Source organism: Pongo pygmaeus, chromosome 6, assembly GCF_028885625.2.
Source record: "Pongo pygmaeus isolate AG05252 chromosome 6, NHGRI_mPonPyg2-v2.0_pri, whole genome shotgun sequence".
NCBI classification, from domain to species: Eukaryota; Metazoa; Chordata; class Mammalia; order Primates; family Hominidae; genus Pongo; species Pongo pygmaeus.
The window spans coordinates 138,505,401-138,532,720 of NC_072379.2; the positions used below are offsets into that span (position 1 = coordinate 138,505,401).

General features: G+C 46.5%; 1 protein-coding gene across 5 annotated transcripts in view; it reads right to left on the minus strand.

Annotated features, from left to right (window-relative positions):
* Positions 1-14,604: 14,604 nt before the first annotated feature.
* The window catches only part of HIPK2 (homeodomain interacting protein kinase 2), a 220,551-nt gene continuing 207,835 nt past the window's right edge, over positions 14,605-27,320 (minus strand). For all 5 annotated transcript variants that reach the window (XM_054493968.2, XM_054493967.2, XM_054493966.2 and 2 more), the window contains exon 15: positions 14,605-26,378. In XM_054493968.2, the coding sequence (XP_054349943.1) occupies positions 25,908-26,378 (471 nt within the window). In that variant the 3' untranslated portion in view covers positions 14,605-25,907. The remainder of the gene's footprint in view (positions 26,379-27,320) is intronic.

Sequence of the window (27,320 nt, forward strand, 5' to 3'; positions counted from 1 at the left end):
TAGTCACCTCAAGATGACAAACGTTTATTCACATCTACCACAAGCCAGACACCATGCTAGGCATGGGGGATCTATGGCCTTAATCCCCCAAGAAGCACGCAAGGAGCAGAGGAAACAGTTCAGAAAGTGCTAGAACATTCTGGAACATAGTCAAGGGATGGTTTATTCTGCATCGGGGCAGGACGGAATGAAGTGAACGGGAAAATTAGGTGGTGTTCACATTGGGCTGGAAAAGAGTTTGTGAAAGTCTTATGGCCTCTTCCTATCCCCCTTCATCTGCCTGAGGAGGAAGCAGTGGGGGGCATGGGGTTGGCAGGCAGTGCCCTCGGGACTGTGGGGGCTCCACACTCTCCTCCACACACACTTGAGGCTCCAGCTGTGGAGCCCAGGCCTCTCCAGCCTCCTGATGCCCTGGGGTGGATGAGATGTGGGTGGCCTGCCTGGGAGCCCAGTGTGTGCATTTGGGTCCTGGCCCATTTTCAGAAAATAGCTCAGAGAGAGAAACCAGGTCCTGCTGTGCTCTGCGCAGTCCTAGTACTGGTTTTACAGTCTTCAGACAAAACCACCAACTTGGGTTTGTTACATTTTCTGCGTGCTTTCCAGATATTTCATAAAATGCAGGTGGTTTGTGGTTTTATATTTTGCTGTCACTGGGAAGCCAGTGGGGCACCTGAGTATACAATAAAGTAGTTAAGGGAATTCAGCTGGTGATGGTGGGCCTGTAGGTGTTGCTGTGAGGGGCTGAGGGGTGAGGAAGTGGTCAGCTGCTGCCACTTCGCCGGTGGGAATCCCACACTCCCACCTGTTCTCAGTTATGTATAAGCCTGTGTTTCTCACCAGTATCCACCCCTCAAAGACAGCGAGGTCCAAAAGCCTCAGTACTTTTTGCTTTACATATGGCAGCTCCCTTAATTCTTGCAGATATGCCCAAGGCAGGGCATACTGCCAAAGGTGAGTAAACTACCTTGCCAGGGTCCTGAGAACCACGTGGCCGAGGGCTTCAGAGCCCTGCTTTCCTCCTGCCCTGTGAGTTCAGGGAAGCAATGTGAGAGGACATGGAATGGGTAACCTGTGCCGTTCGGGTTTTATTTTATTTTATTATTTATTTATTTATTTTTCTGAGAAAGAGTCTCACTCTGTCGCCCAGGCTGGAGTGCAGTGGCGCAATCTTGGCTCACTGCAACCTCTGCCTCCTGGGTTCAAGTGATTCTCCTGCCTCAGCCTCCCGAGTAGCTGGGACTACAGGTGAGTGCCACCATGCCTGGCTAATTTTTGTATTTTTAGTAGAGACAGGGTTTCACCATGTTGGCCAGGCTGGTCTTGAACTCCTGACCTCAGGTGATCTGCCTGCCTCAGCCTCCCAAGGTGCTGGGATTACAGATGTGAGCCACTGCGTCTGACCTGGGTTTTATTTTTTATTAAATGATCCAAAGCCCCCTGCCTGAAGCTTTTAAAGCCTAGTGGCAAATAAGCTCTTTTAACTTTAGGTTTGTCCTGGGACCATGCAACAATTCTAAATCAGTTTGGCAGAGCATGTGCCCTGATCCAGGGTCATCAATGTTTTAAGATTTTTTTCAGGCCAGGTGCGGTGGCTCACACCTGTAATCCCAGCACTTTGGGAGGCCAAGGCGGGTGGATCATGAGGTCAGGAGTTCGAGACCTGCCTGACCAACATGGTGAAAACCCGTCTCTACTAAAAATACAAAAATTAGCTGGGCATGGTGGCGGGCGCCTGTAATCCCAGCTACTCAGGAGGCTGAGGCAGGAGAATTGCTTGAACCTGGGAGGCGGAGGTTGCAGTGAGCCGAGATCGCGCCACTGCACTCCAGCCTGGGTGACAGAGCGAGACTCTGTTTAAAAAAAAAAAAAAGAAAGATTTTTTTTGAATCTGTTTTCTACCAATGAAGGAAGTACAAGATAAAAACAAAACCCTGCACACCCAACTTCAGAAATGTCAGAAATCCTTCCAAAGGTTACAGACCAGCCAGGCCTCCCCGTCCCCTTTGTGGGCTGAACCAGGCTCAGTTTGCATGGCCTTGGCATCCCGTGCTGTGTTCTCAGCAGCTAGAGGTGGCAGCACTGAGGGCAGACATGCCACTTGTTTCTGATCCCCAGAGCTCATGTCTCCTTCAGCAAGGAGGGTCTGTAGTACCGCATCTCCCCAAGTCTCACTCCTTATCCCCTGGGGCAGATTGTTCCTTTTTGGGGTGACTGGCCTTGGAGCTCAGAGCTGGGGAAGGTGCTCCCTAAGCAAATTTGAGCCCTAATCCCAGTAGGCAGGGGGGCTAGAAGAAGCCAGAGCACACACACAGCCACCCACAGAGGCACTTCGTAGTGGAGGATACCCAGGAGAGACTTTTTATTTTTATTTAATTTTATTTATTATTTATTATTATTATTATCTGAGACGGAGTCTCGCTGTCACCCAGGCTGGAGTGCAGTGGCATGATCTCGGCTCACTGCAACCTCTGCCTCCCAGGTTCCAGCAATTCTCCTGCCTCAGCCTCCCGAGTAACTGAGATTACAGGGGTGCACCACCACGCCCAGCTAATTTTTTGTATTTTTAGTGGAGACAGGGGTTCACCATGTTGGTTAGGCTAGTCTCGAACTCCTGACCTCTTAATCTACCTGCCTTGTCCTCCCAAAGTGCTGGGATAGCAGGCATGAGCCACCGCGCCTGGCCTATTATTTATTTTTTTTTGAAAGGGAGTCTTGCTTTGTTGCCCAGGCTGGAGTGCAGTGGTGTGATCTCAGCTCACTGCAACCTCCGCCTCTCAAGTTCAAGTGATTCTCCTTCCTCAGCCTCCTGAGTAGCTGGGATTACAGGCACGTGCCACCATGCCTGGCTAATTTTTGTATTTTTAGTAGAGATGGGGTTTTGCCATGTTGGCCAGGCTGGTCTCAAACTCCTGACTTCAGGTGATCTGCCTGCCTTGACCTCCCAAAGTGCTGGGATTACAGGCATGAGCCACTGCTCCCGGCCCTAGGAAAGACTTTTTAAGAAGCTTTATTGGGTGGTAGCATTTGGTGCTGTCCTAGAGGATTAACTAGTGTTGTATGCATCTTCCTCACAGCCCTGCCAGGTCAGCATGATCAGCTTAGCTCAGCAGCTATGGGACTTGCCCCACAGTATACAGTTGGGAGGTGGCAAAGCCAGGATTTGTTGGGTGGTGGCAAAGCCAGGATTTGAACCCAGACCCATCCCCACAGGGCCCTCGGGAAGCTGCATGTGTGGCAGGCGAGCTGCATGTGTGGCAGGCGAGCTGCCTGCTGTGCTGGCCAGCTCTGAGGATGGAGCAGCGGGAAGTGTTTTTGTGTGCCAGTGGCTGAGAAGGGGCCACCCTGGGAAAGGACATCTGCGTGCCCACGGGCAATTCTTTTTCTGGATGACTTTGTCTTCATCACACGATATTCATGTGAATTACCCATGGAGAGTGGGTGATGTGAAGAATGACTTCTGTCCTTCTCTTCCTTTAAGGCCCAGCTCCAGCCTCCCTGGGATGCCTCCCTGGCAGCAACAGCACTCATGACCACTCCCTTTGCCCAAAGTCTCTGCCTTTTAAGACAGGTGGATCACCCGAGGTCAGGAGTTTGAGACCAGCCTGGGCAACATGGTGAAACCCTGTCTCTACTAAAAATATGAAAATTAGCTGGGCATGGTGGCATACGCTGTTACCCCAGCTCCTCGGGAGGCTGAGGCGGGAGAGTTGCTTGAACCCTGGAGGTGGAGGCTGCAGTGAGCCAAGATGGCACCACCTCATGCCACAGAGCGAGACTCTGTCTCAAAAAAAAAACAAAAAACAAAAAACAAAAACCCCACAATTATTTGCATAGCATTTACATTGTATTAGGTATTATAAGTAATCCAGAGATTATTTAAAGTGTATGAGAGGATATGCATAGGTCATATGCCATTTTATAAAACAGAATTGAGAATCCGCGAATTTTGGTATCTATGGGGGGTCCTGGAGCTAATCCCTCATGGATACAGAGGGATAACTGTATTTCTTGCTCACACCACAGACTACTGTGGGTCAATGATAGGAACCACTTGGCTCCGATCAGGAGCCATTCACACAGCATGTGCATTGAGGGATGTGATAGGTATGACTGCTCTGCACCAATATTTGTCACTTTTCTTTGTCTCCAAGCAGATAGAAGGACTGTATTTCCTGGCCTCTTGAAGTTAGGTGTCCATGTGACTTGCTTTTACCAAGGAAAAGTGACACATGTCATTTTTAGGTGGAAGCATTTAAGAAACAAGGTCTGCTTCATATTTTCCATCCCCATTGTAGTGATTGATTTGGAGTTTCCATAAGACTGAAGCATTCTGGGATGCTAAGCCAATATGTGGGGGACAGGTTTCCTGAAGAGTTGCTTGGACTGGTTTTTTGTTTGTTTGTTTTGAGATGGAATCTCGCTTTGTCTCCCAGGCTGGAGTGCAGTGGCGCGAGCTCAGCTCGCTGCAACCTCCGCCTCCCGGTTCAAGTGATTCTCTTGCCTCAGCTTCTTCCCGAGTGGGTGGGATTACTGGCAGCTGCCACCACGGCCGGCTAATTTTTGTATTTTTAGTAGAGATGGGGTGTCACCATGTTGGTCAGGCTGGTCTTGAACTCTTGGCCTCAAGTGATACGCCCACCTCAGCCTCTCAGAGTGCTGGGATTATAGGCGTGAGCCACCGTTCCTGGCTGGCTTGGACTATTTAAGTGAGAAATAAAGGCTCTGAGATTTTGAGTTTGTTGCTATGGCATATCTTAACCTATATTAGACAAGGGCCAGATCTGGAGGTGGCACACAAAACTTCTGCCTACATTTATTGGCCAGGCTGGTCATAGAAGGCTGAGAAATAGAGTCTAGCTGTATGCTGTGTGGAGTGAAATTCTTGATTTTGTGAGTTTATGTCTTTCATCAATTTTGAAAAATTCTCCACCTTTATCTCTTTAAACATTTTTTTCTGCTATACTCTTCTGTTTCTTCTCTCCTTCTATGATTCCAATTAGGGCTCTTATATACGTGTATGTATGTATATGTCTGTATATACATACATATATATATATATATTTTTCCTTCTTTTTTTTTTTAGAGACAGGATCTCACTCTGTCACCCAGGCTGGAGTGCAGTGGTGTGATCACAGCTCACTGCAACCTTAACCTCCCAGGCTCAAGTGATCCTCCTGCCTCAGCCTCCCAAGTATCTGGGACTATAGACATGTATCACCATGGCCTGCTAATTTTTAATGTATTGTAGAGACACACTCTCCCTGTGTTGTCAAGGCTGGTCTTGAACTCCTGGGCTCAAGCAATTTTTCTGCCTCGGCCTCTCAAAATTCTGGGATTATAGGCGTGAGCCACCATGCCTAGCCAGTTTGAATATTTTCTACTGACAAGTCTTTGAGTTAAGTGGTACTTTCTTCTGCTGTGTCCAGTTTGCTGTTAGATTTTTTTCAATAGATTTTTCATTTTAGATAATGTACTTTTCAATTCTTCAATTTCTTCTTGGTTCTTTTATAGTTTCCATTTCTCTGCTGAAATTATCTATCCTTTCACTAACCAAATATATTTTTAATTTTTCTTTAACATATTCATAATAGTTATTTTATTTTATTATTTTATTTTTTATGCCCCCACATGGATATAATAGTTATTTTAAAGTCTTTACCTGCTAATATCTGTGGGTCTGTTTCTACTCATTATTTCTTCTGCTGCTTATATTGATTATTTATTTTCCTGCTTCTTCCTATGTCTTATAATACTTATTTTTTGAGGTATAGTTACATATATGGAAATGCATAGATCTTATGTACATTTTAATGAGTTTTGACAATTGCATACACTCATAAAGGCCACATTCTTATCAATTTTCAGAACATTTCCATCATTCCAAAAAGCTTGCTCATGTTCGTTCCTTCCAGATCAGTCCCCACTCCTTAAGGTAACCACTGTTACAATTTCTTTCACTATAGATTAGTTTTGACTGGACTTGTACAATAGGTGCTCTTGAGTGTTTCACTTTGCTCAGTCAGTATAATATTTTTGACATTCATGCATATTGTTGCATATATTAGTAGCGCATTCTATTTTTTTAGTTGTAGTCCACTGTACAGATATATTATTTCTTTAATCTTTTCTCCTTTGATGTCACTTGGGTTGTTTCCAATTTTTAGCTATCATGCATGATATGGTTTGGCTCTATGTCCCCACCCAAATTTCATCTTGTAGCTCCCATAATTCCCACATGTTGTGGGAGGGATCCAGTGGGAGATGATTGAATCATGGGGGTGAGTCTTTCCCATGCTGTTCTCATGATGGTGAATGGGTCTCACAAGATCTGATGGTTTTAAAAATGGGAGTTTCTCTGCACAAGCTCTCTCTTTGCCTGCTGCCATCCATGTAAGATGTGACTTGCTCCTCCTTGCCTTCTGCCATGATTGTGGGGCCTCCCCAGCTACATGGAACTGTGAGTCCAATAAACCTCTTTCTTTTGTAAATTGCCCAGTCTCAGGTATGTGTATTTATCAGCAGTGTGAAAATGGACTAATTCAGTCAGTTGGTACTGGTAGAGTGGGCTGTTGCTGAAAAGATACCCAAAAATGTGGAAGTGACTTTGGAACTGGGTACCAGGCAGAGGTTGGAACAGTTTGGAGGCTCAGAAGAAGATAAGAAAATGTGGGAAAGTTTGGAACTTCCTAGAGACTTGTTGAATGGCTTTGACCAAAATGCTGATAGTGATAGGGACAATAAAATCCAGGCTGAGGTGGTCTCAGATGGAGATGAGGAACTTGTTGGGAACTGGAGCAAAGGTGACTCTTGTTATGTTTTAGCAAAGAGACTGGTGGCATTTTGCCCCTGCCCTAGAGATTTGTGGAACTTTGAATTTGAGAGAGATGATTTAGGGTATCTGGCAGAAGAAATTTCTAAGGAGCAAAGCATTCAAGAGGTTACTTGGATGCTGTTAAATGCATTCCGTTTTATAAGGGAAGCAGAGCATAAAAGTTCGGAAAATTTGCAGCCTGACAATGTGATAGAAAAGAAAAAACCATTTTCTGAGGAGAAATTCAAGCCGGCTGCAGACATTTGCATAAGTAAGGAGGAGCCCAATGTCAATCCTCAAGACAATGGGGAAAATGTCTCCAGGGCATGTCAGAGGTCTTCATGGCAGCCCCTCCCATCACAGGCCCAGAGGCCTAGGAGAAAATGGTTTCGTGGGCCCAGGGTCCCTGTGCTGTGTGCAGCCTAGGGACTTGGTGCCCTGTGTCCCACCTGCTCCAGCTGTGGCTGAGAGGGGTCAATGTAGAGCTTGGGTCGTGGCTTCAGAGGGTGCAACCCCCAAGCCTTGGCAGCTTCCACGTGGTGTTAGCCTGGGAGTGCACAGACGTCAAGAATTGGGGTTTGGGAACCTTCTCCTAGATTTCAGAAGATGTATGGAAATGCCTGGATGCCCAGGCAAAAGTTTGCTGCTGTGGGGGCAGGCGGCGCTCATGGAGAACTTCTGCTAGGGCAGTGTGGAAGAGAAATGTGGGGTCAGAACCTCCACACAGAGTCCCTACTGGGGCACCACCAAGTGGAGCTTTGAGAAGAGGGCCACCATCCTCCAGACCCCAGAATGGTAGATCCACCGACAGCTTGCACCTTTCGCCTGGAAAAGCCACAGACAATCAATGCCAGCCTGTGAAAGCAGCCGGGAGGGAGGCCATACCCTGCAAAGCCACAGAGGCAGAGCTGCTCAAGACCGTGGGAACCCACCTCTTGCATCAGCATGACCTGGAGTCAAAGGAGATAATTTTGGAGATGTAAGATTTGACTGCCCAGCTGGATTTTGGACTTGGCTGAGGCCTGTAGCCCCTTTGTTTTGGCCAATTTCTCCCATTTTGAATGGCTGTATTTAACGAATGCCAGTACCTCCATCGTATCTAGGAAATAACTAGCTTGCTTTTGATTTTACAGGCTCATAGATGGAAGGGATTTGCCTTGTCTTGGATGAGACTTTGGACTGTGGACTTTTGAATTAATGCTGAAATGAGTTGAGACTTTGGGAAGACAGTTGGGAAGCATGATTGGTTTTGAAATGTGAAGATATGAGATTTGGGAGGGGCCAGGAGTGGAATGATATGGTTTGGCTCTGTGTCCCCACCCAAGTCTCATCTTTTAGTTCCCATAATTCCCACGTGTTGTGAGAGAGACCTGGTGGGAGATGATTGAATCACGGGGGCGTGTCTTTCCCATGCTGTTCTTGTGATAGTAAATGGGTCTCATGATATCTGATGGTTTTAAAAATGGGAGTTTCTCTGCACAAGCTCTCTCTTTGACTGCTGCTATCCATGTAAGATGTGACTTCCTCCTCCTTGCCTTCTGTCATGATTGTGAGGCCTCCCCAGCCATGTGGAACTGTGAATCCCATAAACCTCTTTCTTTTGTAAATTGCCCGGTCTCAGGTATGTGTTTATCAGCAGCATGAAAACGGACTAATAAAGTATAAAAGGAAAAAGCTATTATGAACATTCTTTTAGAAGTGTATTTATGTATGTATGTGTTCATTTCTCTTGAATAAATGCCTAGAAGTAGAATTGCTGGGTCATAGGGTGTTCATAGGAACTTTATAGGAATTTGTCAGATCAATTTCCAAAGTGGCTATTCCATTTTACACTCCCATCAGCAAAGAATCAGAGTTTCATTTGCTCCAAATACTGTTGTCAGCTCCACAGGGTATGTAGAGGTGTTTCATTAGGCTTTTAATTTACATTGTTCTGATGAATAGCATTGTTGAGTACTTTTCTGTTTGCTTATTGGCCATTTGTCTATCTTCCGTTGTGAAGGGAATGTTCAGAAATTTCACTCATTTTTAAAAATTGGGTTGTTTGTCTTTTTATTCTTGATTCATAGGAGCTGTGAACTTATGCAATATTCTGGATACATTTCTTTCCAAGGTATTTGTATATGAACATTTTCTCTCAGTCTGCTACTTATCTATTCATTTTTAAATGATGATGTTTGATGAACAGAAGATTTGAATTTTGATAGTCAATTTTGTTAGTTTTTTCTTTTGCGCACCTTGCTTTTTTATGTCCTAAGAAATCTTTGCCTATCCAAGATTGTGGAGACTTTTCTGCTATATGTTCTAGAAGCTCAATAGTTTTAACTTCTGCACTTAGATTTATGATCTGTCTTGAATTGGTCTTTGTATATGTTGTGAGGTATGGATCAAGGTTCCTTTTTTTCCCATATAGACAGCCAGTTTTTCCATATAGATAGCCATTTGTTAAAGAAACTTTCTATTTCCCATTGAATTGCTTTGGTGCTTTAGTTGAAATGAATTGACCCTATAAGTGTGGATTTACTTTCTTTTCTTTTTTTTTTTTTTTGAGACAGGGTCTGGCTCTTCGCCCACGCTAGAGTGCAGTGGCATGATCTTGACTCACTGCAACTTCCACCTCCCATGTTCAAGTGATTCTCATGCCTCAGCCTCCCAGGTAGCTGGGCTTACAGGCATGTGCCACCATGCCCAGCTAATTTTTTGTGTTTTTGGTAGATGTAGGGTCTCACTTTGTTGCCCAGGCTTGTCTTGAACTCCTGAGCTCAAGCAATCTGCCTTCCTCAGCCTGGATTTACTTTCATACTCTGTTTTGTTTCATTAATTTATTTGTTTATCTTTACAACAATATTATAATTCATTCTTTTTCAAAATTGTTTTGACTCTTCTTTGGGTTCTTTGATTTTTCATATACATTTTTGTAATCAGTTTGTCAATTCTACAAAAAAAAAGTCTGCTAGCATTTTGATTGAGATTGCATTGAATCTATAAATCAGTTTAGAGAGGTAATTTTAACAATGAGTATTTCAATGAACAAGGTGGTTCTCTGGATTCATTTACAATTTAAAAAATTTTCTCTCAGCAATGTGTTACAAGTTTTAAGGATAAGCTTTTACATATTTTATTAAATTATCCTTAAATATTTTTTATTTTTGATGCTATTATAGATGGTATTGTTTTTAAAATTTCATATTCCAATTGTTTTTGCTAGGATAAAGAAATGCAATTGATTTTTGTACACAGGCCTTTTATCCTGTAACTTTGCCAGACTGACTTGTTAGCTCTAGTAGATTTTTATGTAGATTGCTTAGGATTTTGTATGCAATCATGTTTTCTCTGAATAAAGACAGTTTTACTTCTCCCTTTTCAATATTTTTATTATATGGTGTTTCATATTATACAATCTTGTATTTTGTTGATTTTTTTAACTTCTATAAATAATGTTGAGTAGAAGTAATGAGGCTGGGTGCGGTGGCTCACGCCTGTAATCCCAGCACTTTGGGGGGCCAAGGCAGGCAGATCACAAGGTCAGGAGATCAAGACCATCCTGGCCAATATGGTGAAACCCTGTCTCCACTAAAAATACAAAAAATTTAGCTGGGTGTGGTGGCACACGCCTGTAACCCCAGCTACTCGGGAGGCTGAGGCAGGAGACTCATTTGAACCTAGGAGGCAGAGATTGCAGTGAGCCAAGATCGCGCCACTGCACTCCAGCCTGGCGACAGAGCGAGACTCTGTCTCAAACAAACAAACAAACAAACAAACAAAAAACAAACAAAAAAGAAACAGAGTATATACGAAGACATAAAAGTGTATGTCAAGTGATCTTTTTCAAGGTTACCTGTAATCTAGCATTGCTTTAGAAGTGACAGCAAATGAGGAGTGACCCTGTAGAAGAGACCTTAGACCTAGAGATCTCTGTACATGGAAAACAAGCATTTACAAAATGGAATCGATGGTCTTACAATACTGGATGAAATGTCTAATTTCTAGCTATCAGTTTCTTCCGTATAGAATGAGGGTTGGGGTTGATGCTGAACAGTGGATTTTTTTCATCCTCAGGTAGTGCAAGATGGTGTATGGGAAGCCATGAAGGAAATAAATTTCCTAAGAGGAAGTTTGTGTGGTCCAAGTTGGATATAAAATGTGTGAGGTGGGTGAAAGAAAGAGTCCCAGATTGCTTTTGTTTCTTGAGACCGTCTCGCTTTGTTGCCCAAGGCTGGAGTGCAATGGCATGATCTGGGCTCACTGCAACATCTACCTCCTGGGTTCAAGTAGCTGAGATTACAGGCGTGAGTTACCGCGCGTGGCACAGATTCCTTCTTTAAAACTGAATGCTGGCAAAAAGGAACGACTGAAAATGAAAGTTAAGAGACATGAGGACATCCAACCCTAATAGTGTTACATCTACACTTTGTTCTTAATGTATGCTCTGCTTTTATACTTAATATTTGCTTAAAGTTAGCTATTCTAGTAAAGGGTTGGAAAGCACATATAAGCTAGACTGTCATAAAAAACTTTACACTTGTTTGGAACAGGCTAGGGCATAGCTGCTGACACCCAGCCATGTGCCCTAAAAGCAAGGAGGGGTTTGTGATGCAGGAGCATGCCCTCTAGAGCCAACGCCACAACAGGGACCATCACAACCTGGCTGCTAAGTGAGGGCGCCGTTTACTTGTTTGCTTGGTCTTTCTCTAGGGGCTGCCTTGGCTAGTAAGCAGCTTATCATTTTTATTACCCCAATATTAAATATGCTTAAGGGAAATATTGACAACAGTAAGTTTGTCTTTTCACTTTAGACTTAAGCAACTTTATGGTGCATGAGTGTGAGCTCCTTGGATACAGCTACACTGCCTTCCCCTTTGACCCACTCGTATCTCTTTTTTTTTTGAGATGGAGTCTGGCTCTGTTGCCCAGGCTGGAGTGCAGTGGCATGATCTCGGCTCACTGCAACATCCACCTCTTGGGTTCAAGCCATTCTCCTCCCTCAGCCTCCCAAGTAGCTGGGACTACAGGTGTGTGCCACCACACCTGGCTAGTTTTTGTATTTTCAGTAGGGACGAGGTTTCACCATATTGGCCAGGCTGGTCTCGAATTCCTGACCTCAGGTGATCCCTCCACCCCCGCGCCAGCCTGGCCCACTCGTATCTCACTGGTGTGCAGAATCTACTTCCCTTTCCGTTTCCACACGATGTGATTCCTCTCAATGCATTTGTCATAAAAATGACAAAATGCATGATGGAAGAATTCTGAAGCTTTGTCCAAATGTGTTGCATGGATTTTATGTAGTTTACATTTTACCTGAGTTGAATTTCATCCGAGTTGAAGTGTGGGCCACATTCAGGGTTTTGTTTTTATTACTGGAATTCTGGGAGATGCTGAATTTGGAGAGTGGAAAGGTGGGTTGGGGGTTGGATGAAGGTGGGCTGAGGGGTTTGTTCATTCACCCGAAGATTCATTGACCACCCACTCTATGCCTGGCATCATAATAGATGCCCTGGAAAGAGATGAAAGACAGATCTTTACCTGCAAGAATGTTAGGGTTTTGTGGGGAAGGAAAATAAGGGAAGCAATGTTGACAGTGTGGCCTAATGAGAACAATGCACAAGGCGCTGGGAACCGAGACCAGGGCTGACTGCCTCAGTCAGGAGCATTAGGGCAAGCTCCCCAGAGAGGGCACTCAGGCTGGTTCTTGAAGGACATTTAGGAGACATGGCTGAAGGTCTGAAAGAGGGCGGGGACACTTGAAGGAGAAAGGGCCCTCGGGAGAGAGGAAAGGACGGGGGAAGGACAGGGCCTTCCTCCCCTTTGGCTGACGGGATCCGAGGTGGCAAGGCAGATGCCACTGGGACTGGAGGAGGGGGATAAGGGCACTCTGTCCAGCAGCCTTAATCTCTTTGGGTTGCCTGGGGAGTAGAGGTCTCATGAGAGTGGGGCTCAGGGCCTGGAGAGATTGGTGTTTCCCATTAGCCACAGAAGTTGCTGCTGGAACAGAAGACCTGGCGAGGCTGGAGGTTATTCGTTTTCAGGGCTTGGTGGTCTTCCCCAGCAGCCCTCGGAGCAGAGGTGGACGGCAGAATCACTGAGCCATTGCAAGGGGGTGTGGAAGAGGCAAAAGGCAGCGAGCTGAGGGTGTAGGGGAGAAGGTGGGTGGAGGGAAGGGCTGTGGAGTTTAGTCTGGCCAACCCAGAGGCACAGAAGACCGAGGGCTTGGAACCCAGAGCTCCCCAGACTTGAAAATCCTGGAAATGGAAGCCAGGATGAGTGCTGGGTGGAGAAACAGAACCCCTTATGCATTGCTGGTGGGAAGGTGAAATGGTACAGCTGCTGTGGGGAACAGAATGATGGGACCTCAAAGAGTTAATCTTAAAATTGCTGTAGGATCCAGCAATTCCCTTGTGGGTACACTCCCGGGAGAACTGAAAGCAGGGATTTGAACAGATCTTTTGCACACCAATATTCACAGCAGCATTTGCACAACAACCAAAAGGTGGAAGCAACTCAAATGTCCATCAACAGATAAATGGATCAGCCCAATGTGATCTCTCCATACAATGGAATATTATTCAGCCATGAAAAGGAATGGAGTTCTGAGGTATGCCATAACATGAATGAACCTTAAAAACATTATGCTAAGTGAGATAAATCAGACACAAAAGGACAAATATATGATTCTACTTACATGAAATATCTAGGATAGGCAAATTCATGGAGACAGAGTAGAAGGGTGGTTGCCAGGGGCTGGGTGGAGGGAGAAATCGGGAGTTGTTAATGGGGACAGAACTTGTGTTTGGGATGATGAAAAAATTCTGGAAATAGTGGTGACGGCTATACAATAATGTGAATGTATTTAACGTTGCTAGTAGTCCACTTAAAAATGTTAAAATGGTAATTTTATATTACGTATATTTTACCATAATTTAAGACAAAAAGAGTGTCAGTAGGCTGGGAAACCCCAGTCCCAGCAGGATGTGGAGTTTCTTAGGTTTGCTGAGGTGGAGCTGCTGCAGGCACAGGGCCTGGACGGGGCTGTGGAGCACATAGCTTAAGTGCGGAGTGGCAAGGGCCCTGGCGATGGGCCAGCAAGCCACGATGCTGCGGGTGCTGATGGTGTCTGGTGAGACGGCAGGGCCTGGGTGCGGAGGATCCGGGATGCATGTTGGAAAGCTTCTAGGACAGCAGGTGACAGCCACACCTTAGGTGTCAGGGACAGAGATTGGGAGCAGATGAGGCTGAAATGGCTTGGAAGAGGCAGCAGGAAGCTGGGAGACTCTTAGCCCCACTCAGCTGCATGGGAATTGGTAGTAACGTGATCTCAAAGCCCCCCACCTCTCTCTGCAAATGTTCAATGCAGTGGTGGCTTCTACACATTTCCAGAGCCATTAAATAATCTCGGCCGGGCGCGGTGGCTCATGCCTGTAATCCCAGCACTTTGGGAGGCCAAGGCAGGTGGATCACCTGAGGTCGGGAGGTCGGGAGTTCGAGACCAGCCTGACCAAAAAATGGAGAAACCCCATCTCTACTAAAAATACACAATTAGCCAGGCGTCGTGACGCATGCCTGTAATTCCAGCTACTCGGGAGGCTGAGGCAAGAGAATCACTTGAACCTGGGAGGCGGAGGCTGTAGTGAGCCAGGATCATGCCATTGCCCTCCAGCCTGGGCAACAAGAGCGAAATTCCGTCTAAACAAACAAACAAACAAACAAACAAACCCAAAATATGTTACTTGTAACAATAACCTCTTTGCTTTTATGACAGGTCTGGTTCCAGGATAAATAAGCATGCCAGGCAGGTGTACAGTGATTTCAAACAGTTTAATGTAATTCCAAGACAAAGTGTGATTACATTTCTACACATATACAATATGCATATGTGAGTTTACAAATTTTAATTAATAAGTCATTTCACCTCGGAGACCGAAAAAATGATCAAAAAGAAACTGTGAGTAACAAGCTATAACATAGTTCACCACAATGGGACCCCCCCTTTTTCTCACCCTACAGTTAGTAATATTACAATTAAAATAACTATATTCTTCTATATTTTTTTCTGTTAAAATCATCTCATAAATTTACAATGCTATTATTAGTTTCCAAGACTAATATAAATTCACTCCATTTTTCTACAACGAAAATGATTAATTTAGAAGCACACGACGTCATGATGAAAAACACAAGCATTTTAGTAGCAAGGACTTGATCAGTTAAGAATTAGTTTTCTTGTAAAACATTCTAAAGCCAAGTAAAATATCCATTCTTATAACATACCTATAATATGAGACTAAGGAATAGGTTACATATAGGTCTACAACACATTGGTTTGTCTTTAAAAAACAAAAGTAGACATTTATAAATAAAAAAGAGGGACAATTCACATAGGAAAAAGAGGTACACGAGAAAATACTGTTGCACGCAATAATTTTCACACAGATTAACATGGATTAACACTTTTTATTACAGAAACCGTACGGTGAAGGAACACAACAGACCAGGGCTTTCATAGGGTTATTGAGATTGAGCTGAGATGACCTGGGAGAGAAAGATCTAGGTGAGATGACCCTGGGGAGGGAGCCACGTTCCTTGGACCTGGTGACTTAGTGTCGCCAGGTCTCCTCTTCCCTGTTCTCATTTTGGGGAGTGAGTCTTTCTATCCAGTGTCCTGAATTCATGAGCAGTTGAAAGGTAAACATTTCTACAGATCCATTCTCTTTCTATCCTAATGGATACCATTTTTGGAAATGTGATAGAATATCAGAGGCTACAGCTCAATACATGTGGTCAAAGCAAAACGGGATGGAAAATTCCAGTCACTCTGATTTGTTGCCCCCGTCACCCACCGATGCGCTTGAAGCTGGGACCCAGTGAGAGCAGTGGCACCCTACAGGGCCTGCTGGCTCTGCCGTGGTGAGGTGGATGACAAGGGCCCGGCGCCACGCATCAGCCCCATGTGTGCGGAGTGGCCTGGGACACAGCCCGTGCACATCCAAGACACCAGTGCTGACTCCGACCTCTAAAGAGCTCCTCCTCCTCCTCATATGTAAAGCTATACTTCTCCTATCAAATTTGGTTTGATATATATACACAAACATATATATCAACATCTATCTCTATACAGTGATTCTACTAAACTAGAAATTCTGCTGCCCCAAAGTATGACTTTCTTGTCTATTTCATTTGGTTAAAAAAATGCACACAAAGAGGATGAAGAGATGATCTGGGGGCTAGAGATGATTGTGCCCTGGAAAGTCCATGAAGAAGCTTGAAGTGAGCAGGAACACAAAAGGGAGGAGAGCAGAAACGGGGGACCGACTGACTCAGGGCAGCGCAGACGGGAACATCTGCTCGGGGCTGGGTGGGGCGGGGCGGGGTGGGGGTGCGCTCTCTGTTCCATTCGTTAGTTATAGGAAGCTACCAAGGATGCGCATGGTCAAGTCACTTTCTACTTCCCAAGTTCCTCCTTATAACCTGAGCCAAACAATTTCAACAATGACAATCCATTGCCCCTTCAGCCCAGCAGGCGACTCTGACAGGGAGGTGTGACCACCAGTCTCAAGGCTGAGTGGGGCCTTCTTGCCGGCTCTCCCGCTTTCTGGGAGTCCTGGGTGCCTTGGCCCAGGGCAGTGGTGACAGCAGGGTGGAGGCAGAGGTGGCCCTGGGGACAGTGACCCTATATAAGGAAGGGGGCGGTGCCAGGAGAGATTCGTTTGGAGATTGGTTACAAGGAAGCTAGGGAGAGCAGAGGCAGAGCCCTTTTTCAGATACAACATACTTACTTTTCAAATGAACAAAAGGCAATTTCTATGTTTTAAAAATATAAGCCCCAAAAACAATGACACAAAATTCATTTGGTTAATTCATGTAAAGGAAAAAACAGCAACACCACCACACAAACAGGAAAGTGGCAGTATGATTAGGAGGGTGAGATGAAAACTATTGTACAGTAACATTTCCACCAAAAGACTGTCGTAAGAACACGCTGTCAATGCAGTTCACAAGGAAAAAGCAAATGTGGTATTTTTCTGTATTTTTTAAAAGCTCCCTGGTCCCAGGTGTTTTGCAGTTTTCAAGGTCTTATCTGCTAAAGGAATGCCCTTTAGGTCACAGCAGGTCCTCTGCAGTTTGGTGGTGGCACAAGAGAAAACATAAAAGAAACCAAGACTCAGGGAAACTGCCATTCCCCCAGTCTGTTTCTGCGTGACAGTGGGGCCCATTCCCGTCTCGAAGCATCTCTCTTGTTCCAAATACGACGTCTGTTTACAGTGCGTCTCAGTGGACCAGGCTGAGCTGCCCCTCTGTCTCCACTTCCTCCTGCTCAGCCCTGATCATCTCTGAGAGGATGCTAAGGTCCCCCTCCCACCGAACTAGACTTTGAGTCTAAGCTGGACAATGAGTAAAACGTAAACATAGCCTTTTACATTGATTTTGCTTTCAAGGGGAAAACGAATAAATGACAGCAGATATATGGAAAACCCAGCCAGCGACCATGGGAATAGGGGTATATGGTCCTCCCCTATAAAACGCTGATCAAAATATCACCCCCGGCCCAGAAGTAGCAGCTGTGCCTTCATGGTCACCTGAATCCCAGTCTCTTCTACTGCCTGGTGCCTGGAAATCAGTGGATCTAATAAAAAGTTAAATATTCAAATCAAGACAAAAATCAATGAACCAGGTTATCTGTTCTCAATGACTCTTCTAAGATGTCAGAGAGAAGACCTTGAAGACAAGTGTTTAGACGACACGCATGAGACCTTCGCATCTGGCCCGGGCTGTGGACTCACACCTTCTCCCTCCATCTGGATTGCCTTTCATGTTCTCTCGAGTTCACATGGAAACTAATAATCCAGAGGGAAGTGCACATGCCGGACTACAGGAGAGTCTGGGACAACACACCTGCCTTGGGGGAGACACAGCCTCCAACTAAGAGGCATTCACTGGGGTTTGCGGATGTCAGTTATAAACAGAACTTTTCTTTAAAAAGTACCAGTCTAAATGTAAACTATAAAACACTTCAACTATAAAACGTAGCCAGAAATATGCTTAAGTATCCACAGTCAATTGTTTAGTTTACTCATTTAAAATGTGACTGTCTTGATAGCTTAGAGGCTAACAGCATTTTACAGTAGCTAAAAACATATATACTTAACATGTGCATTTGAACATCGCATTTGAGTACAACACACAAAGAATAATCTCTTCCTTGGTTTAATTTTTGTTGTAAAGATGAGCTATTTTCAGAATTCACTTAAGCAACGATGACCGGGGGTATGAAGTAATCATTATTTTCAGCCCACAGAGAATTCATAGTCTTTAAATTCCAAGATCAAGCTGGCTACATGATTTCAAAAAAGGCTAAAACCAGGATGAATGCCCACATTTGAGGTAATTATTGCCATTAGGTCACAGTTTGTGTAAGATAATGTATCTAAAACCTTCTAAAAAAAAACTCTTTAGGTGTTCTGCCAGAATTCCAGAATACCTACTGAAACCAACCAGGATCTCAAACTCCGATTAGTTAGGTTTGCTTCCAATGGAGTTAAAGTTCTAAAAGATTCTAGAACTTGTGTAAACTACCTAAGAATTTAGGCAAACAAGCCTGGAGCCAGTCAACAAAGAAGGTTTTAAATGAAAAAAGGAACAAGAAACCCACTCAAAACAACTGAACAAATATTTCATAATAAATGATAAGTTATTTTAAAAATTAAAAATCTAGTCCTAAGCATTTCTAAATTCTCACCATCTTTCAACCAAATAAAAATGCATCTGTATTTCTGTTAATCTCATACCAGGGCAAGAGACACTCCTTCCTTTTATCATGAAAGCTGGCTGGTTTTCCTGTTTATACAATTGTTGCTATTTCTTTGAGAAGAGTATCTATCTCAAAAGAAAACGTTCTTTTGTTCCTCTAAGTCTTGTCTTTCTTCCACATCTACTTCTTTTTTTTTTTCTTTTTTTTTTCTTTTTTTAACAGAAAGAAAAAAGTTCCTGGAACCAGACCCACATATGGTATTTACAAATTTGGTGTGAACCCTGCCTCTGGTTCTGCCCAGAGCTGAAGAGTGAATCTATTACAGAGATCAGAGCTGTCAGGATAATTATCAAGTGCAGTAAAAAATAGCATTTTGAAAAAAATATATACCTTTAGTATTGCCTTTCTAGAATTAACTATAAGCAAGAAAAACTTATTTTTTAAAGAAGAAAAGAATACTTCTTTTTCACTCTTACTTATAAGAGCTGGTTGTAGCAGCACTACTAAAGCTAGTTGGTATGCTGGAAAGAAATCTAAAAGGAATTCTATGAATCAAAAGAAACTCTCCAGAGATTTTCTCTAAACATCAAACTAATTCTGCCCCTTTTGCCTAAATCCAACTCAGGAGCCCCCTCTTTGCACAGTCCTTTAGCTGAGTCCCACAGTGCGCGGGATGGCACAGGGTGATGCTGTGTAAAGGCCTTTCTTTGCTCAGACACGCAGGAGACAGCTGTGGCTAATGGCTGCAAGCTCAGTTCTGGAGCTGGGCAGACTCAGGTTCAAGCCCTCCTCATCCCTCATGAGTTGTGTGGCTCTGGGCAGTTTCCTCAGCTGTAGAGGGACTAATATTGCGGATCTCACAGGGCTACCGAGAAGATGAAACAGGACAACCCATGAGCAATTTCCAGCACAGTGTGTGGCATGCAGGAAGCAGAAGTATCACTAAATGGTTCATAGAAATATGAGGCCACGCGTTGCTATTAATTAAAAAAGTTGAAAGATTAAAAACCACATCTCAGGAAGGGCCTGATTAACAAAAAAGGGAACCTTGGGGATTCTGGCCCATCACTGCTTTATCCTTCCAACACCTGCCACTTCTCAGAGCATCCGGTCAGCTCCCTTATCTATAAATGGGGGCTGTTATCCCCCTCCCTGTGGGATGGCTGTGGGGGGCCCCTTGAGACAACGCTCATAAAGGCCTTAGCCTGGGAGTCGTGAAAGCATTCAACAAATGTTGGCTATTATTTACTTGAGAGATATTGCGAATTTTAACAAATAAGGGACAGTCAGTGTCATGTTCAACACACGGATCTGAGATGAGGGGCTCCCAGAGGCTTGGACAAGTCCAGCGGGGGGCATCAGGAAGACCCTCTCTGGTGCTGGTGTTCTGGGACAGGAGCCCTGCAGGGGGGCACTTCTCTGCAAACTCTCACTGGGTCTGAGGGAAGAACGGCCTGGAGTTCTTTTTTGAACTTTTCAGAAGCTGCAACAAGAGAAACCTCTACTATGCTGGGTCCCTCTAGTGAGCCACGGTGCCAAAAGCCTCCAATAGGTTTTTTTTGCCTTTAAATCCTGTTTCACCGCCTTCCATTCTCTAGTAGCCTGAGATTTTACTGAGTCTGGTCTGTGGAGATGAGAAGTGAGAGTTCTAAGGCATCAAAGTGGAGAAGTACTGCTATTCCGAGCCCAGCCCCCGCGTGCTCTACACCCTTGATGCAACTGAACTCCTGGCAGCCCTGCTTTGCTCGCTCCCATGGTAGCCTGGGATTAGTCAAGCCCACGTATTGGTACGGCACCTTGTCTCCCGATAGCAGCAGCATCGAAGGGGTCTCTTCCACTCCTCTTAAAAGAATAGCACAGTTTTGAAATAAATGCAATTTTTTTTTTTTAAAAAAAAAGGACAGAGAGGAAAGAGAAAGACAAATAGAATTGCATCACTAATGATGTCATTATTGCCTGGAAAGGAATGAGGGGAAGGCCATTTTGTCCATTTCTGGAGGCGTCTTTGAGAAGGGTTCTTTGGCTAAAGAAAGGAACAGCTTCACCTTCCTTTCCAATTTGGTAAGGACATCTCTGGCCTGCTCAAGTTTGAAGCTTCCCCATCAGAAATCTGTAAAACACATCAGAAGGAAAAGACACAGACAGGGAATGAAGCCCACAAAGTCCCTGGGGCTGGAATGTCTTGTGGCAAAGTCACTCCTGCTGGCACTGTGGAGTCCCAGGCTGGCCTGCAGAAGGAACCCTCGCCTCTCTTGAATTCTCTCTGCTAGTTGACAGCACCGAGCCATTTCCTTCTTTCCATTTTCTGTCCTAGGGGCTACTTGACAGGCCAACAAGAGTGGTGGTCCCACACCCCACCCTGCCCTCAGCATCAAAGAGAACCTGGGACGAAAGCTGGGGCGAGCTGGGGCCCCACGTCGCTCTCTCAACCATGAGCCATCAGTAATACTTCCCGAAGCCTCCTCATCTCCTTCCTCCAATTTCCAAGAAAGTTTGTTCCACTCACTCACACACGCTCACACGGCCTAAATCTTCCACCCCAAGCTTGTTCCAATATGAGCGTTTGCCACTCCCAAGGTCCAACCAAGGGAAATCATTCTGTCGGCAGTTGGGCTAATCTCCCCTTCCCTTCCTGATGTCCATCCACCTTACACGTTGGTGTCTGGGCAGGCTGAGTCTTCTAGGTTGAAGAGGACAAAGGTCAGCTGGGTCCCCCAGCCTGTGAACACCTCAGCCACCAGGAGATGAATGCCGCTTTGCTCCAACCCTTCTTTTTCCTCTGAATTCCACTGACCGCACGCTCCACTTCACAGTATTAACTGGCATCAAGCCTCGACTCTCCCACCCCTTGATGTGCTCACCCACTTCCCTTGGAAACATCCAAAACATCATGAAGAGGCCCTAAGCACAGAGACATGGGGGCCCACATCCAGACGGGCCAGTCAGAACCCAGTGAGCAGAAGCAAATCGCCCTGCGGTTCACCAGGCTCCAGTTAAACACTCGTCCATGACCTGACATTTCAAATCTTCCCCTCTTCCTCTGAACGATGTTTCTTCAAATGGGAAGGAGGGATCCCACGAAAGACTACAGGATGCTCTAGATGATTCGTGGGCTAAGTAAGGACTACGTCGGCATCCCTCTGCTTGAGAGCTTGGTCCTAGTGACAGCAGCCTATTTGCCAAGGTGACTCAATGGCAGATTCGGCCAGGTATGCAATTGGGCATCCAGGGAGCTGGCCTCTCCTGCAGGGAGCTTCTCCTGGGGCTTCTGACGTGGCAGCTCCCTGCATGGCGGTAGAGGAGGCCATCGGGTGAGGACTAGGAGAATGTGCACTAATGTTTGCTGAGCGTCTGTGGGGCTGGCATCGCCCAATACCTCCCTTCCCTTCCCTTCGGTGAAGCCGGCTATTTCACCCCTTTCTTCACCTGGGGCCTAGCACTTTGTGGGTCTGGGGACAGCGTGTGAGCACCCAGCACACACAGCACAGTGCACTGAGGATGTGGCCGGAGCCCAGTGGGGATGCTTTCAGAGGGGGCACAGCCTGTGATGCCTGAGCAGCCGCCCAGCTTTGTTCAGGGTTTCTCTGGCCTCCTGCCATCCCTCCACCCACTTCCAGCTGGCTAGAATTGGGTGCTGGGGGCATGCATCACAGGGGGAGGGGGCAGGCTGAGGAACTGGGTGTTGTGGTGAAATTTCCTGGGGGAGGTACCACCTGCCAGTCACTCTTACGCCACCTCACTGTGCCCAGTGGCTTCTGGGAGGGGGCAAATGTCTCTGCATTGAAGAATCTAAGCCACGCCCCAGGTGCGCTGATGGGAAAAGGGTAGATTGTGGGGAAGCAGGTGGGGTCACCTCTGGGAGGGAATTTTCTTGCTTAAATATCAGAGGCAAGCCAAAGATTTAGTTAACAGATTTCAGAAGCATGGGAGAGCTCTGAGGATGTGGGAGAGAAGCCGGCTAAGGGCTGGACAGTCAGTGACTCGACATTCCCTGAGCCCATGAGATGCCACCTGACGTTGCATCCCAGGCCTCTGGGATCTAGAAAATGACAACCTTGATGGTGACCATGTTGTCAGAAGCCCAATCAAGGCTTTGATTCTTCTTTAAACTTTTGTTCTGTGGTGGATCTTTCTTGACGTCTCTTGTTGGGAGAGAGATGACAGAAACAATTTTCCTACTTCCTAAGTCTTTCCTTTTTTTTTGCCTGACAAAACTGGACATCTGGATGTCCCTCCAGTCTACTCATATACTCACAGAGAGAATAAGTTTAAATATTAAAGAGAAAACACAAAGATACTTGGAATAAATGTGCATTTAGAACCCTGACTAAAATATCAACATAATGATCATAATTACAATGGTAATAAAAATAATTAGTACAATAATATTATCTTTATGAGCAGCATGGAAATTTCATTCCTGATCTGGAAGAATAAAAGGAAAGAAAATGTCAGGTGAAAGAGTAAGTAGCCTCCAACTTAAGCGACAGAAGAATTTTCTTTAAAACGAAAAGAACATTTTAAGCTGTCTTTCCCCCTAAAAGATCAGATCTAGAAAGGGCTGGAACTGAACTGTGCCCGGGAATCTGGGGTGCTCTCCAGTAAGGCGAACTGAGGCTCATTTGCAGCCAAGACTTGGAACTCGGGATGAGACCTAATGGGCTATTGCTGCCATCTGGCTGCCAAAAAGTCCCTAACAGATGGATTTTCCAGGCTGACCCAGTTGTGGGGCGGTGGGGGGGGTCCTCTGGCTTCTGTGTCCTCTGAAACCTTTGCTGCCCTCACCCTCTCTGAACTGATCATTGTCCTGCTGTCTCAGAAGGCTGCACTTCTGCACCTCCAGATAAAGACAGTATTGATAATGGCCCGAGGGGAGGGAATCTCCTTGCTGCAGGCCTCTTGCCGGCTCAGCCTCCAGCAGGCACTTGGCAAGACTGCCCGGCTGTGCCCAGCATTGAGCAGTCATGGCGTCCTTCCTTCTCGCTGAGGCCTGGACTAAGCTGTTTCCAGTTTGGGGACCTGTTTCTTTATAAGTAAGAATTTATGGTTGGGGTGGAGAAGTTTCCAGGGTTATTTCACAGCTAAGAGCTAAGTAACGGCTTCGTTACTGAGTTAGGTTGGCTATCACTACAAACACACCTTTCACAGTAGATCCTTGAGGGAGACTGCACAGTGAGGAAGTAAAGGGCAGGAGGATGAGGATGGGGCCGCTAACTCGGGAAAGATCTCTTTGCACCTTGGAAACCTGCCTGTGGGGTCAGCTAAAGACTCAACATCAGAAACAAACAATTAGAATCACCCTTTTCGGCCCCATCCTTGGCCAGATTCTCCTGCCATTCACATTCACATATTTCAGAGTTATTTACTATGAAGAGAGGGAACTCCCCACTTCTCCACACCTCCATCCCCAGCAGTGTCCGAAGCCTGAGAAAACCTCTAGAATGTATCAAAGGTGCAAAGAGGGCAAAGGGCAGATTTCTTTGGAAATTTAACTGTGTGAGTTTTTCCAAAGTGCAGCGTCAGACCCCCGGTCACCCTCATAAGTGTCCCTCCAACCTTCTGCCCACTAGAACCCTCGGAAACCAAAACCAAAATCATGTCTTGAGCAGACCTAGGTAATATGAGGAGAGAATTCAACAGCAAACAGAGGTTGGTGGTTGTCTACAGAGGGAGGGATCTGGCAAGATCGTTAGAGCAAAACAGCCCAGGGAGCCGGAGGAGAGAGTGGAGCCCCGGGTGAGGCTGAGAGCTCCAGGCTCTCGTGGCAGCGGGAGGGACTGGGGGATGCCGCCTGGGGCAGGAGACGGCTGCCTGGAGAGGCCAACAGTCCGGAAACCTCTGGCCTCACAAATGGCAGAGCTGGGGACAGAGTGGGGCAGGGGTGAAGGGTGGGGAGTCTCTCTGGGCCTCCGCCCACAAATTACAACTCAACTACTGCCACAACTCAACTCCCGCCGTCCCCATCTCCAAACGCACCCGCCGGGCATCTGTCTCCCATATTTCTTTCAAGATCCACGGACTCTCTCCTAGCTCCTGCTGGCTTCCCTGGCATCCTTCCGCTAGCAAACAGCCCAGGAAAGACAACGGGCATTAACATTTTAAAAAGAAAAAGAAAAAAAAAAGGCCAGAGTAAACTGTTACAACAGCACAACAGAAGAGCTGAGATTGTGTCTGACTAGCCTCAGTTTCTTGGAGTACCAGTGGAAGTAAACCCTCACGCCGCGTCTGTCGCTTGGTAAGGCACTAGGAGGGAAGGATGCAGTGTCAAGACTGCGCCAGCTAGGGTGGCGGAGCCGAGGGCCACGCGGGGAGGGCGGCGCGTGCACACCCACACGTGCTCGCTCACCCGCACACCTGCACCGCCACATTGGTTACATGCCTATGTTATATCGCTTTTTTTTTTGTGCAATTACATTGAGGAATATTCTATTGGTATCACTGGAGTTGAACACAAGGTAGGAGACAAGGGTGCTGAGTGCTACATTCTACTAGGGTGTCTGACGACCGCTAGCCCTACGCTACGCGACTAGGGGTGGATTCAAAGAGAAAATACATTTTCAGAAAAGAAAAAAACCTAAAGTTTGCAACACACATTATTAATGACATTTGAGGAACAACGTTGCTTAGGGATTTATCCAGAGTGCTCAGAAAAAGAAAACTCGCCCCGCGCCCCCGGGGGCCTCCCAGCAGCCTGGCCGTCCCCTGTCTTTGCTGACTAGGGAGCCCGGACTGGGCTTCACCAATCCCACACCAGCTCCAAACATCAGCCTCCTCAGGCTGCAGCCTGACATTCTGGAGGGCTGTTGACCCTTTCAAGTTCTGGAAAAATCCCTAAATCTTATGTTCAATTAATTAAAAATCTATTTGATTTCCATATCAGGTGTCCCTGACAGCAAAGTCTTCCGTATCATTTGCTGCCATATGAAAATAATCTTTGAAAAGTTCATAAAGTTCTTCAAAAATTGGGGCCCCCCGCTTCTGGAATCTTCCTGTTGCTCTCTTCTCCTTTCCAGTTTGGCGTAGAATGGGTTCTTGAGCTGTGTTTTTTGTTACTGACTTTTTTTTTTCCTTTTTCTTTTTTAAAATAAAAACCATAGATTTCCCACCCTCTTTAATCCCTTCCTTTTAAAAATGTTCTCTTCTCTGCTCTACGTCCTCCCACTTCCCGGTTCAAGTTTCACTGGTGTCCCGTCCCGTCCCCCTGCCCCTGCCCCCCGCCCCTGCCCCGTTTGCATTGTGTGCGGCATCTTCAGTATAAAAGGCCAGGGCCCACGGTCCCAGGAGCGCCTCCCTCCTTCTCTCCCTCCTCCCTCGGGCCATTCTCTCCCTCCCTCCCTCCCTCCCCTCCAGTGTTTATATGTAAGGGTACTGGTTGACCTTGGCGGGGCTCAGTGGGTATCCAGTGTAGACGGTGGAGGCTGGCGAGGCGCTGATGTAGGTCTGGTGGGCAAATTGGGCTGGATACTGACTCGGGTGGATGGTGGGCGAGGGCAGGACCCGGGGGCCCATGCTCACGGGGACCTGGTGGACGATGCTGGCTGGGTAGGCAGTGTGCTGCACCGTGTGGCGCGCCGAGCCTTGCGAGGCCACCAGGTGGGCCACGGTGCCGGTGGAGCCCAGGGCCGCAGGCGCGGTGTAGGTGTAGAGGTGGGGCTGGGTGGGGAGGTGGGCAGCGGCGGCGGCTGCAGCCAGATGGGGGTGCACAGCGCCGTGGCTGGGGCTGTTGTGCGGGAAGGAGTACGGAGCCTGGCCCATGGTGGGAGTGATGTAGGCCTGCTGCCTTCGGTGGCTCCCAGTGCGGTCCGCGGTGATGTGCTGCTGAGCCTGGGGAGGAGAGGCACCAAGAGAGACGTCAGGGGCCGACACGTGGGGAGGAAGGAATGGGAGGAGGTGCAGGAGGGCAGGGAGGAGGAAGAGAAGGGAAAGAGGCCAGAAGTAATAGGAGGGGCTTCCCTCTGTGTGTTGAGAAAGTAAAAATTTACTTGGGACCCGGCGCAGTGGCTCATGCCTGTAATCCCAGCACTTTGGGAGGCAGAGGTGGGCGGATCACCTGAGGTCAAGAGTTCGAGACCAGCCTGGCCAATATGGCGAAACCCCGTGTCTACTAAAATACAAAAAAATTAGCCGGGCATGGTGGCGCGTGCCTTGCCTGTGGTCCCAGCTGTTCAGTGGGCTGAGGCACGAGAATCACTTGAACCTGGGAGGTAGAGGTTGCAGTGAGCCGAGATCGCGCGAGTGCACTCCAGCCTGGGTGACAGAGTGAAACTCTGTCTCAAAAAAAAAAAAAAAAAAAAAAAAATTCACTTGGACTGAGAAAGTCTCGACTTGGCCTCCCACTCACTGGGCTGGGATGATACACGGATAAAGCCAGCTGCAAAGTTACAGGAGAACATATTTCTCCCAAGGATGTACAGAAGCTGTGAAGTATCAGGATGCCCCAGGCTGGAATGCAGTGGTATGAACCTAGCTCACTGTAGCCTTGAACTCCTGGCCTAGAATGATCCCCCCGCCCTGGGCTCCCGAGAAGCTGGGACTACAGGCGTGAGCCACTGCACTCGGCCAGGACACTCTCTTTGAGCAGCAGTTGCTTTCTTACTCACTGTAAAATCTTGTTCTCAAAATTATTGGCTCTCACAACATCTCTACAAAAAATTTTGAAAATTAGCTGGGTGTGGTGGCTCATGCCTGTAGTCTCAGCTACTCGGGAGGCTATGGTGGAGGATGACTTGAGTCCAGGAGGCGGAGGCTGCAGTGAGAGCCATGACT